The 12980-nt window shown below is 47.4% G+C and overlaps 1 protein-coding gene across 2 annotated transcripts; it reads right to left on the bottom strand.

The window, feature by feature from the left end:
* Positions 1–3530: 3530 nt before the first annotated feature.
* Positions 3531–9922, bottom strand: mat2ab (methionine adenosyltransferase 2Ab). Of its 2 annotated transcripts, none has more exons than XM_068022964.1 (9): positions 9759–9921; positions 8553–8630; positions 8070–8192; positions 7875–7987; positions 7601–7744; positions 6788–7006; positions 5732–5914; positions 5077–5210; positions 3531–4968 (listed from the first exon to the last, which is right to left on the bottom strand). In XM_068022964.1, the coding sequence occupies exons 1-9, from the start codon at positions 9847–9849 to the stop codon at positions 4866–4868; spliced, it is 1188 nt and encodes a 395-aa protein (XP_067879065.1). In that variant the 5' UTR covers positions 9850–9921; the 3' UTR covers positions 3531–4865. The 2 variants fall into 2 exon arrangements, 1 of the variants encoding a protein (XP_067879065.1); XR_010971124.1 differs by having other exon boundaries at positions 4881–4968; positions 5727–5914; positions 9759–9922.
* Positions 9923–12980: the final 3058 nt, after the last annotated feature.

Here is a 12980-nt window from a genome sequence, read left to right as displayed (position 1 = left end):
GGCCATTCGGCCCATCGGGTCCGCGCCTGCTTCCCCCCCCCCCCCACCCCCAACAGAGCTACGCCGTCAGTCCCATTCCCCAGCTCGATCCCCGTCGCCCTGCCAGTCTATTTCTCTCCGGGTGGCCGTCCGACTTCCCCCTGAAGTCGTCGATCGTCTCTGCTTCCACCTTGGGGGCAGCGAGACATTTACGAAAAGTGAGGGGGAAACCGGCGAATTGTGGACCGGGTAGCCTAACATCTGTTGCCGGGGAATTGCTGAAGTCTATGATTAAGGACGGGGTGACTGAACATCTTGGAAGTTTTGAGCTGATCAGAGAGCCAGGATAAGTTTATACAGGGTAGGTCATGCCTGACAAACCACTGACAAGATAGGCGGTACTGTAAACAGTAGCCGGAAACAGAATTACCAAGATTGGAAGAGGGCTCATTTCAACGCAATGAGAGGGGATCTGGCCAAAAATTGGGAGTCTTTAAGGAAGAGATGCTTCAGGTACAGACTAGGAAGATTCCAACAAGGGAGAAAGGCAGGAGAACCAAGAGCAGGGCTCCTTAGACGACGAGGGAGATGGAGCTTATGATAAAACAAAAAGAGGGTGCATGACGCATCTCAGGGGAACTCAAGTGAGAACCAGGCCATATACAATAAGTTTGAGAGGGGCGGTGAAGAGGAAAATAAGACTGGCAAATAGAGAATAGGAAAGTAGAATGGAAGTCAATATAAAAGGGAACCCAAAACTGGCATGTACATAATAAGTGAGTAGTATTAGGAGCAGTGTGGCCTATTACGGACAAAGAGGGTAATTAATATATGCTTATAGGGATGCAGGGCAAAGCTAATGTACTTAGAGTTCACTAAGGTAATAGAACCCGATGGTAGACAGTGGTGTTCCCCAAAGCTCAGTGCTGGGACTACTGTTGCTTTTATTTGGCTATATATAAATGACTTAGTTCTTGGAATACAGACTCGAATTTCAAAATTTGCTGATGACACCAAACGCGGAGGATGATATGAACTGTCTGCAACAGGGCATAGATAGGCTAGCAGAATGGGCAGATGGAATTTAATACTGACAACTGTGAGCTGATGCATTTTGGCAAAAGGAATAGGGAGAGGCAATACAGACTTAATGGCAGTTCTAAAGAGTGTGCAGGGATAGAGGGACCTGGAGGTGCATGTGCATCAATCTTTGAAGGTGGCAAGACATATTGAGAGAATGGTTAGTAAAGCATATGGGATCTTGGGCTTCATAAATAGTGGCATTGAGTACAAAAGCAAGGCAGTTATGCTGAACCTTTATAAAGCTCTGGTAAGGCCCCAACTGGAGTATTGCGTCCAGTTCTGGTCACCACGCTTTAGGAAGGAGGTGAGGGTCCTTGAGAGGGCGCAGAGGAGATTTACCAGCATGGTTCCAGGGTTGGAGAATTTTAGTTACAAGGTTAGGTTGGAAAAGCTGAGTCTGTGCTCCTCAGAACAAAGGAGATTGAAGGGAGATGAAATAGGTTTACAAGATTATGACCGGATTAGACAGACAAGGAAAAACAGAGCTAATGGTACAAGGATGAGGAAACACGCATCGAATGTTTTGGGCAAGAGATGCAGGGGGAAATATGAGGAAGCACTTTTTTTAACGCATGATCTGGAACTCGCTGCCCACAAGGGTGGTGGAAACGGAGATGAGCACTGACTTCCGAGAGGCTAATAAATGGTCAGGCCATAGATCAGTCGTGATCTCATTGAATGGTGGAACAGGCTCGAGGGGCTGAATGGCCTCCTCCTGTTGCGAATCCCTTGCTGGCTGTTTTATCTTGACGTATATCCACAGCACAATATAAATTGATACCCATCTTTGCGGTGGTGCAAAAATGGGACTCACCCACCTACCCAAAGCAAAGCCTGTGCGAAAGCACCAGGGCTGGGTCCCCTTTGATTCACACTGGCTAGCAAGTCAGAAACCAACCCCCCACCACCTACAACAAGGAGCTCAACCAGCTGGATAACAGCGCGTAGCAGGCCTTGAGCTTTTGGGTGGGGGAGGTACGCACGACACTGGGGCTGCCTAATCCAAGTCAGAGAAATCAATAGATATTCACTATTTAACCAGTTGAGAACAGCTGATGGAACTGTCTGAAATAGCCAGTGCACCGAACCTGTTTGGTGTAAACACCATCTATAGTAATCATGAATGGTTAGCACCATTTATTCAATAAAGTCAGCTGTGCATACTAATCCTACATTAATCCCATTTTCCCTCTGACATCCTCACCTTCCTGCAATTCTCTTACCACCTACCTACACTAGGGCCAATTTACTTATCAATCCACAAGTCTTGGTCTGTGGGAGGAAAGCGGAGCACCCGGAGGAAACCAATGCGGTCACAGGGAGAACTTGCAAACTCCGCACAGGCAGTGCCCAGAACTGACTGTCACTATGACCAAGTGACTTCGTTATGTGTATATTTTTGGCCTTATTACTTAAGGAAAAGTGTACTTGTCTTGGGGTTGTAACAAAGGCCGGAGGTGGGAGTCAGTCGCTGGAGCGGTGAGGCTGCAGTGTTAACCACTGCGCCACCCAAAGGACAATGAGGAGAAATTTCTTTACTCAGAGGGTTGTGAATCTTTGGAATTCTCTACCCCGGAGGGCTGTGAAAGTTGAGTCATTGCGTATGTTTAAAGCAGAGATTGACAGGATTTCTAAATACTCATGACATAAGGGGATAGGAGAATATTTTGGGGGGAAAAAAGGCATCGAAGTGGATGAGCAGACAAGATGATATTGAATGCTGGGGAAGGCTCGATGGCCTACTCCTGTTCCTACGTTCTGACATTATATACTACCACCACCTCCCCAAACATAACCAGTCTATAACCCTCTGCGGCCTCTTCGTAGCTTACGTCATAGTCAGCGAACAGATACAGTTCTGATGAAAGGCCACCTACTCAAAAACCTTAACTTGTTTCTCTCTGCACAGACCGGTCGAGAATTTCCTGCTTTTCGTTTTAATTCCAGTATGTCAGCATCTGTGGTATTTCGCTTTTGGATATTACAGGTCCCCCTTATCCAAGTCATGATAAATTGTAATGATCCTTGTAGTACCCCACCATCCTGAACACAACAGTGCATTCCCATTTGTTTTGGTCAATTAACCAACCCTCAGTATATTATCCCCAATCCCTGCGCCTCATTAAGTAACACTATCAAATTCTACTCCTGTTTGATTTCTTTGAAAGTATGATTAAACATAAACTATGGATAATAGTTTAGTTCTCTCCCTTTCTTGAGCAGCGTGGTTACATTTGCTTCCTTCCAAGTCACAGAATCTAGAATCTTGTACTTGTATGAACAAATGCACCCAATGGGAACATGCAAACATTTCACATTGAGTGCCCTCTGCAGCTATAATGGTGCTTGGAGTAGCATTTATAAGCAGTACTGCAAGGTAATGTTTTATTTAATGTGTAATCCAAACCTCAATAGTACATTTGCAAAGCTTGAAGAGAAATGTAGACACACACAGATAAGCACACTGCTTCTATGGAGAACCTAGCACTTTATTGAGATCTCAGCATTTGGACTTCTGGTAACAGACAGACATACGTAATAACTGCCAAGATACAAAAAGGCACTTGTCGATCACAGCAGTGGTGGAGAGCATGTAAACAGACCAGCTTCTCTGTACAACACCAGCCAAGAGGCACTTCACCGACTGCTGCACTCGCCTGCCCCTGTGTTTAACACCAGCCAGACCCCTCGTAGGTTGAGCCCAAGGGCTTTCTGTAGGACACCTCGGGCCTACCAGGGATACTGGGACTGAAGGAATTGCAATATATATTCTTTATAAAAAAAAATATGGTATCTTTTAAGCTGCCTACTGAGACCCTGGCTTCTCTGTAACTACGCCAGGTCTCAGAATAAATAGGAACGTAATATTATTCAAGTATGAAGGTTAGATTCCTGGAGCCGTCATCTCGCTGGCTTCTCTGTATCTACACCAGCTTTGACAATGGCCGCAATGTCCATCTGTCTGAAACTCAGGAGCTCATTGTGCAGTTATGTGTGGATTCCTTGAAGATAAAGGGTACCAAAGTGTGCAACCCACAGGCCTTGGGAGCAGCCCTCAACTTCTGTTATGTCAAGGCTACCAAGAACCCATACAAAAGAAAAGTAAGTTTTAAAAACGAGGTTTGGCTAGTGCAGAAACAACAATGCATAGCTGTTGTCAATTCCTTTTAAAAACCCTTTTTGTTTTTTTAAAAATCATTACGTACGTCCTCAAACAAAAAAAAAAAAGAGGGGGAGGGGTGGAAATTAAAATTGACTGCTAATCCAAAAACAGGACTGCACGTTTTAAGTGTCAGGACATTTAAATTACATGAAAAGGGTCAGGACTACACAATAAGCACCATTACTAGATGTGGCCCAACGTTTGGGTCAAGCACTGATAATAGTTCAATCGCCTCCTTGTATAAGCAACACTACAGGTTGGGAAATAATGCAAAGCCATCTTGCAGAAATCAGGTCACAAGCTTAATGGGGAATATGTAGTGTCTGGTCATCCAAAACACCGCCCCCCCCCCCCCACACCACCTAGAACATGGCAACTCAATTGATACTTTAGGTTTATGCTTCCTTCCAACCCTTGTCCTGCTATACATTAGCAATGTGGTGGCTAGCACAGGGGGTTAAGGGCAAGCAAGATGGGAAAGATTGGGGAGGGTTGAGGAAAAAAAAAAAAAAGGAAAATTCTGCCACTAGTGTTGTATGGAATTATGTGAGGACAGGATATATAAGGGGGTCTTTCTCCCCGAGAGCCTGCAGCTTCTCTGTATTATACACCAACAAGTCTGGGGAGAAAGACTTGACACTCAGTACTTAAGTTTTCTAGGCACTTCCCAAGGGAAGCTATCCCTACCAAAGTGGCCATAGGCTGCTGTCTTCTGGTAAATTGCCTTCTTCAAGTCCAGGTCCCTGGAAAACACATTCAGACATTGAGTTTTTTCCCCCAATCGCCCCAGAGGTTATTTACCTCCCTTAAAAAAAAACTCACCACACTCTGACCACCCCACCGCTGTTTACCTGACAATAACACCAGGGCGGAGGTCAAAGTTCTTCTTCACAACCTCCAACAGCTCCTTCTCGCTCATCTCGGATGTCCCATAGGAGAAGATGGAGATGGATAGAGGGTGTGCCACTCCAATGGCATAGGACACCTAAATAAAGTTTAAAAAAAAAGGGAATCCCCAAATGTAAAGACTGCACATTCACTCAAGTCAAAAAAAAAAACACAAGTGACCAACCCATTTTACTGTAGGGAGAAGGCTACAATTTTAGTAGCCATCACTCAAAAGCCCCAAGAGTCACTGGTTTGTGACCAGAAGTGGGGCCCTGGTCAATTATAGATTTAGATATATCTGTTAATTTGATCTGTGCTTGGCAACATTCCCAAAACTCTCCACTGCTTCATGTTAAAAGTCTGATCAATATAGAGAGGGACTGATCATAACTCATCTGACTCCCATTATTGGTCATGGGACTACCAGAAGAATGAGTTGGGACTAATGTTTTACCATGTCAAGCCCACAGCCCCCTATCCAACTCCAGCACAGACCAGGGTCTACAGAACCACTCCAGTAATAAAAAAAAGGGGCCATTAGGAACGGCCACTTGCTGGTTACTTCAATGCCCACCCCACAATACTAAACATGAAGCAACACCCATCTACTGACCTCACCTGCACAAGGACACGTCGGCACAGGCCAGCCTTTACCAGAGACTTGGCAACCCATCGAGCAGCATAGGCAGCAGAGCGATCCACCTTGGTGTAGTCCTTGCCAGAGAAAGCACCACCCCCGTGTGCACCCCATCCACCATAGGTATCAACAATGATCTTTCGTCCAGTGAGGCCCGCATCTCCCTGTTTTGAGAGGGTTTTGTGTTTTAAGTCTTAAATTTTTTTTAAAAAAATGAACACTTGCCAGTATTGTCACTAGGATTTCAGTAGCATTGGAACATGCATGATTTCCTCTCCCATTTTCAAACTTGGACTTGGAGACACCCTGCTAGAGCACATTAAAATTGGGGTGTTAAAAAAATAGCACTGAGCTGTCGATCACGGACAGGGGTGAGGTATTAGCAGGCACATAAGTCACCGGGAATGGGAGTAGTGAGACATTCTGAACATTGGGTTACAGCTTTTCCTCCCCGGTACCATGAAAATACACCTACTGACAATACTGCCACTGGCCAAGTACAAGCAACCATGGATAGCTGTTTAAAACTTCCACTTGTTTTAAACATTGAATGCTTCATTTAAGCATTTGAAGATCAAGACACTTTATTCATTCAAGGAGAATCTGCAGCACTCAAAATAGCCCAAGCAAATTTTTTAATATACAAATACCCAGCCTATGGGGAGTTAGCACATCATTTGAGACAGACAGCAGTAAAGCACTTATACTTTTAGAAACACTACGTTTTTGCTCCTGCAACCCTTCCCAGGCACAAACACTGGGTAAAGGACTGGGTTGGTCTTATGCTCTTACTGGGGCAAAGAAGCTGCTGACAAAAGTAGCAGCAGCTACACAAAACAGCCAGAAGAAAAGCCAGCACTGATGGAATGGACGCCAGCGAGAAGCAAAAAAAAAAAAACCGGGAAAAAAAAAGCCGCACCATTTGCTTGCAGAGATAGAGTAGCAGCAAAGCCCAACTGCATGCAGAAAACCCAGCTTCACGAAGCACACGCTAAATTTAAAGATTGCACGTCGGCAGCTTTTCAGCTCTATCCAACCTGTGGTCCACCAATAACAAAACGTCCACTGGGCTGCAGGTGGTATATGGTCTCCTCATCCAGATACTTGGAAGGTACAACGGCCTTGACAACCTTGTCCTTCAGAGCGTCCCTCATCTCATCCAGCGGAACCTCTTCATCATGCTGGACAGAGATGACAATGGTGTGGACACGGATAGGAATAACAGCACCATGGTCCTGCAGGTACTGCACTGTCACCTACATGTCAGACAAGACAAATACAACACAATTGAGCATTAACACTTCTCCAGTCAATTTTCAGACTGTGTCTAATGAACAATTGACAGCAGCAGGTAGTGTTGACTGAGGTTCCTACTCAAACAAGGAAGCCAGTGCTGGAAGCATGTAGGGACAGAGGCAGAAGGAGATGTCAAGTTGCCCCCTCTGTTCAAAGGAACACAACCCCAGCCTATCCAATCTTGCCTTCTAGCTAAAAATCTTCCAGTCCTAGCAACATCCTCACAAATCTCTATACCCGCTCCAGTGCGCATGGCAACACATCCAGTGGGAACAGGCACCAAAAGGTCAAGAGCAACTCCAAATGGGAAAGAAAAAAGGAGAGGGGTAAGGTTCGGCAGTTCCCAGCTACAGCACTGTACAGCAACCAGAGAGGGAAGTGCAGCAGACACGATTACTCGCATGCAGGGTGCTGAAAACAAGCTGGAGGAAACCTGGCCGAATTCAGGGAAGAAGTGGTCAAAGAAAGACACCATTACCGCAACAAGCACCCCCCCCCCCCCCCCACCGCAAAAAAAAAGAAAAGAAACACACACTGCACTATGTCCACTTCACCTGAGTCTTGCAATCTGGTCGAAGCCAGGGCAGAGTGCCGTCACGTCGCAGCTCGGCCATCTTCGCGTTCAGTTTGTGGGCGAGAACAATAGTCAGGGGCATGCACTCCTCGGTTTCGTCAGTGGCATACCCAAACATGAGACCCTGAACAAAAAAAAAAAAAACAGTAAAGAGTTTGCAGCTTGGCTTCACACAAACAAAAAAAACTCACTACAAGACAGCAGGGGAAAATTTTTTTTTTTATGGTTTCAGATGTGGCTACAAGTAATCTTACTTGATCTCCAGCACCGATATCTTCTTCACTCCTATCTAAATGAACACCCTGTGCAATATCTGGTGACTGCTGCTCCAAAGCTACTAGAACATTGCAGGTCTTGTAGTCAAAGCCTGTAAAAAACACAGTCAGTTACTGCATGCTCAACTTATCACAGGAGGAAACCAAGGCCACCCCCCCACCATTGTAACACACCTTTTGAAGAATCATTGTATCCAATATGTTTGATGGTATCACGTACGATTTTCTGATAATCAACAGAAGCCCTGGAGGTAATTTCACCGCACAACAGAATCATACCAGTCTTTGCAACAGTCTCTACAAAGAAAACAATTCAAGATAAAAAATTCACTCCATCAGTTTGATCATTTCTACTTACTAAATCGTTTTTTTTTTTAAAAACCTGCAGCCTCAAATACAACAGCCAAGGAGAATTTAAGTGTGAAATTGCTCAACTTTTGCTTAGAAATGTGGATTATTTACAATATTGTGTTTGGTGCCATGTTCTAGAGTCAACAACCTACCACCAGACTTGTATTTACTATTACTAGCTTAAGAAACTTACTGCAGGGAGACAGCCGCAACATATCTATTTTAAAAAGCACAAGTGCATCAGTATTTTGACAGGATACAGTTCATATTACCATAGAAGCAGCTTACCGTGCTATCAGAACTTACCACAAGCAACTTTGGCATCAGGATCTTGTTTCAGATGGGCATCCAACACAGCATCGCTAATTTGATCACAGACTTTATCTGCAAGAGCAAATCGCCTTCAGTTAATAGCAACAAAACCGGTCAATGTTGCTCCAACAACAGAGTACATTTTCTTCTCAGCTCCTGGTATACCCAAAGCCACATGATACTCCAAAACTGATCAACTTCCCCCAAGCTGAAAATTGAATTTGGCATGGTAGCTTCTGCCAAACAGTGCATTCAGAACCCAGGGAATTGTCTTCAGTCAACTTGGAGGTTTCTTGTCCTATGAACTACACTTCACAAAAATATTTCCTGCATGCTCAAGACTGAACTCATATTAAAAAGATGACAGATTTGGCACAGACTCCATTCTCCACCCAATGTTAAATTCAGCAACAAGCTGGTCTCAGGAAGGATGGCAGGGAGAAAAAAAAAAAGAGCAAAGCCCCTCAGTATTACCAATACTTTGTGACACTGGGATAGGACTCGTTTGGTTTAGCAGTGATGCCTCTGTGGTCGAAGTGCCTGCCCAGCACTCGATACCAAGGGACCCCATTGCTGTCCGGAAGGCTCTAGGACCCAGACACAAATACATGTGTTGGGCTCTCCGCCCTAATTCTGATTGGGCACGGCAAATGCCACACAGCCGATGTGACAGCTGCCTGCGCCAATGGAACCGGCCGGAGGGGCACCCGCCCCCTGCCCTGATTGGCAAAGCCGCCCTGATGGGGCGGGCCAACAGCTGGATTCGACCCCCTATTGGTCAAACGGCAACGGACGTCAGGGAAAGTCACCGCCCCCCCCCCAACCTCGGAGACGATGCGGCAAATGGCGGGGAAAGACAGACAGACCGGACCGGTGAGTTGCTGGAGACGCTCCCATCACCCCTGTACTGGGAGCGAGCAGGTTCGCCGGAGGCCGCGGCCTCCCGGCTCACGCGGCAGCGCTGGGAGCCGGCCGCCGAAGTGAGGCGGCCCCCGTCCCGGGCCACGCGCTCCGCTGGTCAAAATGGGGCGGAGACCCCGCCTGACGCAATCCGGCTCCCGGGACTCCCGCCGGCCGGAGGCGGCGCCGCCGCCGCCGCCGAACATTCCCGAAGCGCCAGCATTCGCCCACGGCCACCCCCTGCCCCCGGCCTAAGCATGCGGCCTCGGGGAAAGGAATTGGAGAAGAAGGGCTAGTCACCTGGATGGCCTTCGCCCACCGACTCGGAGGTGAACAAGAAGGCCCTCTCGTCCAGCGAAGACCCGTGCAAGCCGTTGATCTGCCCGTTCATGGTGGAGGGAAGCCGGGGGGAAGGGCAAAGGAATGTATTTCAATAGCAGTCGCAGCTCCTGAATAATGGCAGCCTGCGCCCTCCGGGCCTTTTATAGCGACGCGCTCACCCACGTGGGTCCACTCCAACGTTCCACCCGGCGCAACCAAATCACCACCACCACCAGGGAGGGGGGGGGTGTTTGCAAGACAGTGACATAAAACGTCAACTTTTAAGCGCGCAGTAGCCTTAACATCAAACATCTGCTGGGGAATTAAAACAGAAATCACTGCGCTATTGATGCGAGGGGCGATTTCTGGTTGCTTTGTGGCCGCTCAGGATTGAGCGGCCGGCACCCCCCCCCCTCCCCTTGCAATGGGAGCTTCTGGGCGGGGCTTGGCTGCGGGGCGCACGTCAATCACTCGGCTTGCTACATTCAGAATGCCGCAGTAAGGCGCAGTCATGTTGTTTCCATATTGTTGCAGCCAGTTTGAGGCGCCCCATGCTTTATTTAAACGTTGCAACCATCATTTTATGTCATTTGCAACATTTGAAAATTAAAACATTCAATTTAAAGCTTTACCTTTTGGAGCTTCCCCCCACCCGTCAATGTTGCAGCATTTGTTATCTGGAATTAAGTCATGAATGTCAGTAACACGTTTCCTTCCATAGAACAACATAACGAGAGAATCGGTTCACACAATTACTCAAGCAAAACAAAAACTGCTATAGTTAGACCAATAGATCCAGGTGCAATTTATAAAGGGACCATTGCTCCTCAGTATAATTTAGATTTCAATTCATCCAGAATATTCATTCCAAAATATACTTTATTCATAAAAATCTGTAAAAATTACATGACCAGTTTCAAACAGCACCAAGTCAAAATGCTTCATTACAATCATGAGTTGCCTCACAACCCTTCCATTTCACATTTGTCATGCCAATTACAGTTTTACATTTACAGCAAATGAAAATTTTCCCGATACAGTTCGAGGGGTTTCCCATGGGTCCAGCCCCTCAGTTCAGCTTGGTGGGGGGATCTTACACTGTGGTCTTTCCCCATTGAGCCTTTGCTGCGGCTGCCCCAAGCTTTAGTGCGTCCCTCAGCACGTAGTCCTGGACCTTGGAATGTGCCAGTCTGCAACATTCGGTGGTGGACAACTCTTTGCGCTGGAAGACCAGCAAGTTTCGGGCAGACCAAAGGGCATCTTTCACCGAATTGATAGTCCTCCAGCAGCAGTTGATGTTTGTCTCGGTGTGCGTCCCTGGGAACAGCCCGTAGAGCACAGACTCCTGTGTTACAGAGCTGCTTGGGATGAACCTCGACAAAAAGCCACTGCATCTCTTTCCACACCTGCTTTGCAAAGACACATTCCAGGAGGAGGTGGGCAACCGTCTCTTCCCCACCACAGCCACCGCGGGGGCATTGCGCGGAGGGGGGCGAGACTTCGGGTGTGCATGAAGGATCTGACGGGGAGGGCCCTTCTCACCACCAGCCAAGCTACATCTTGGTGCTTGTTTGAAAGTTCTGGTGATGAGGCATTCCGTCAAATGACTTTGGCGGTCTGCTCGGGGAACAAACCGACAGGATCCACCATCTCCTTTTCCCGTAGGGCCTTGAGGACATTCCGTGCAGACCACTGCCTGATGGACCAGTGGTCAAAGGTGTTTTCCCGCAGAAACTCCTCCTCGAAGGATAGGTGGTACGGCACCGCCCAACTGCATGGAGCGTTCCGCGGCAATGTGACCAGGCCCATCCTTCGCAACACCGGGGACAGATAGAACCTCAGCACGTAGTGACACTTGGAGTTTGCGTACTGGGGATCTACACACAGCTTGATGTAGCCGCACACGAAGGTGGTCATCAGGATGAGGGCCACGTTGGGTACATTTTTCCTGCCCTTGTCCAGAGATTTGAACATCGTGTCCCTCCGGACCCGGTCCATTTTAGATCCCCAGATGAAGCGGAAAATGGCTCGGGTGACTGCCACAGCACAGGAGTGGGGTATGGGCCAGACCTGCGCCACGTACAGCAACAACGTGAGAGCCTCGCACCTGATGAGCAGGTTCTTACCCACAATGGAGAGAGATCGCTGCCCCCACATGCTCAACTTTTGTCGTACCTTGGCTACTCGCTCCTCCCAGGTTTTGGTGCACGCCCCCGGCCCTTCCGAACCATATCCCCAGCACCTTCAGGTAATCTGACCTGACGGTGAAGGGGACAAAGGATCGGTCAGCCCAGTTCCCAAAGAACATGGCCTCGCTCTTGCCGTGGTTAACTTTGGCTCCCGAGGCCAGTTCGAACTGGTCGCAGATGCTCATCAGTCTGCGCACAGACAGCGGATCCGAGCAGAAGACGGCGACGTCATCCATGTACAGGGAGGTTTTCACCTGAGTGCCTCCGCTGCCTGGGATTGTCACCCCTCTTATGCTCGCATCCTTCCTAATAGACTCAGCAAAGGGTTCAATACAGCAAACAAACAAGACCGGGGGGGAGAGGACAGCCCCGTCTGACTCCAGATTGGATCGGGAAACTTTCCGATTCCCACCCGTTGATTAAAAACAATGGATTCCCACTGGTTTGCGATCCTGGACAAGAGGAACTTCTTTATCATGAACCAGTCATCGGAAGGAGGCCCTTGTACTTTTTGAGTTTATGTCCAGGTGATCTGTGTGTGTCTGTTTCCCAGTGGCGTGCCCTAGGAGCTTTCTGGAGGTGAATTCCTTCGCAGACCTCAACTCCTAAGAAAATAACCCACATTCATCCAACGAAAAGCCTAAATATGAGACAGTTAATTTGTTTAACATGCAAATTCTCTCCTTCCCTTGATGAAATTGGGTGAGGGAAAGAGCAAATGGTTACCTCAACTGGGCCTTAGCTCCCACGAGTTACTCAATTTATGCCCAGAATCCCATGGGCTTTTAATTCTCAATTTCCACCATCACCACTCCATTCTCGGTGCAGAAAAGTAAGTGCACCCGCTCTTCAATTATAGTTCCCTGAAATGAAAGAGAAAAAACTCCGAAGTAGTAAATATATGAGCCCTGAGACTGTCTGAGAAGTGGATTTAATTTCTTTGTTCCTGGTGTGTGTGGCTTCACTGGGATTAGTGAGAAAATAACCCTTATCAAGTGGATCTACTTTGTGA

The sequence above is a fragment of the Heterodontus francisci genome, chromosome 47 (genome assembly GCF_036365525.1).
Source record: "Heterodontus francisci isolate sHetFra1 chromosome 47, sHetFra1.hap1, whole genome shotgun sequence".
Classification (NCBI taxonomy): Eukaryota; Metazoa; Chordata; class Chondrichthyes; order Heterodontiformes; family Heterodontidae; genus Heterodontus; species Heterodontus francisci.
The sequence above is the reverse complement of the archived record's forward strand: the minus strand, read 5'-3'. Positions and strand labels throughout refer to the sequence as shown.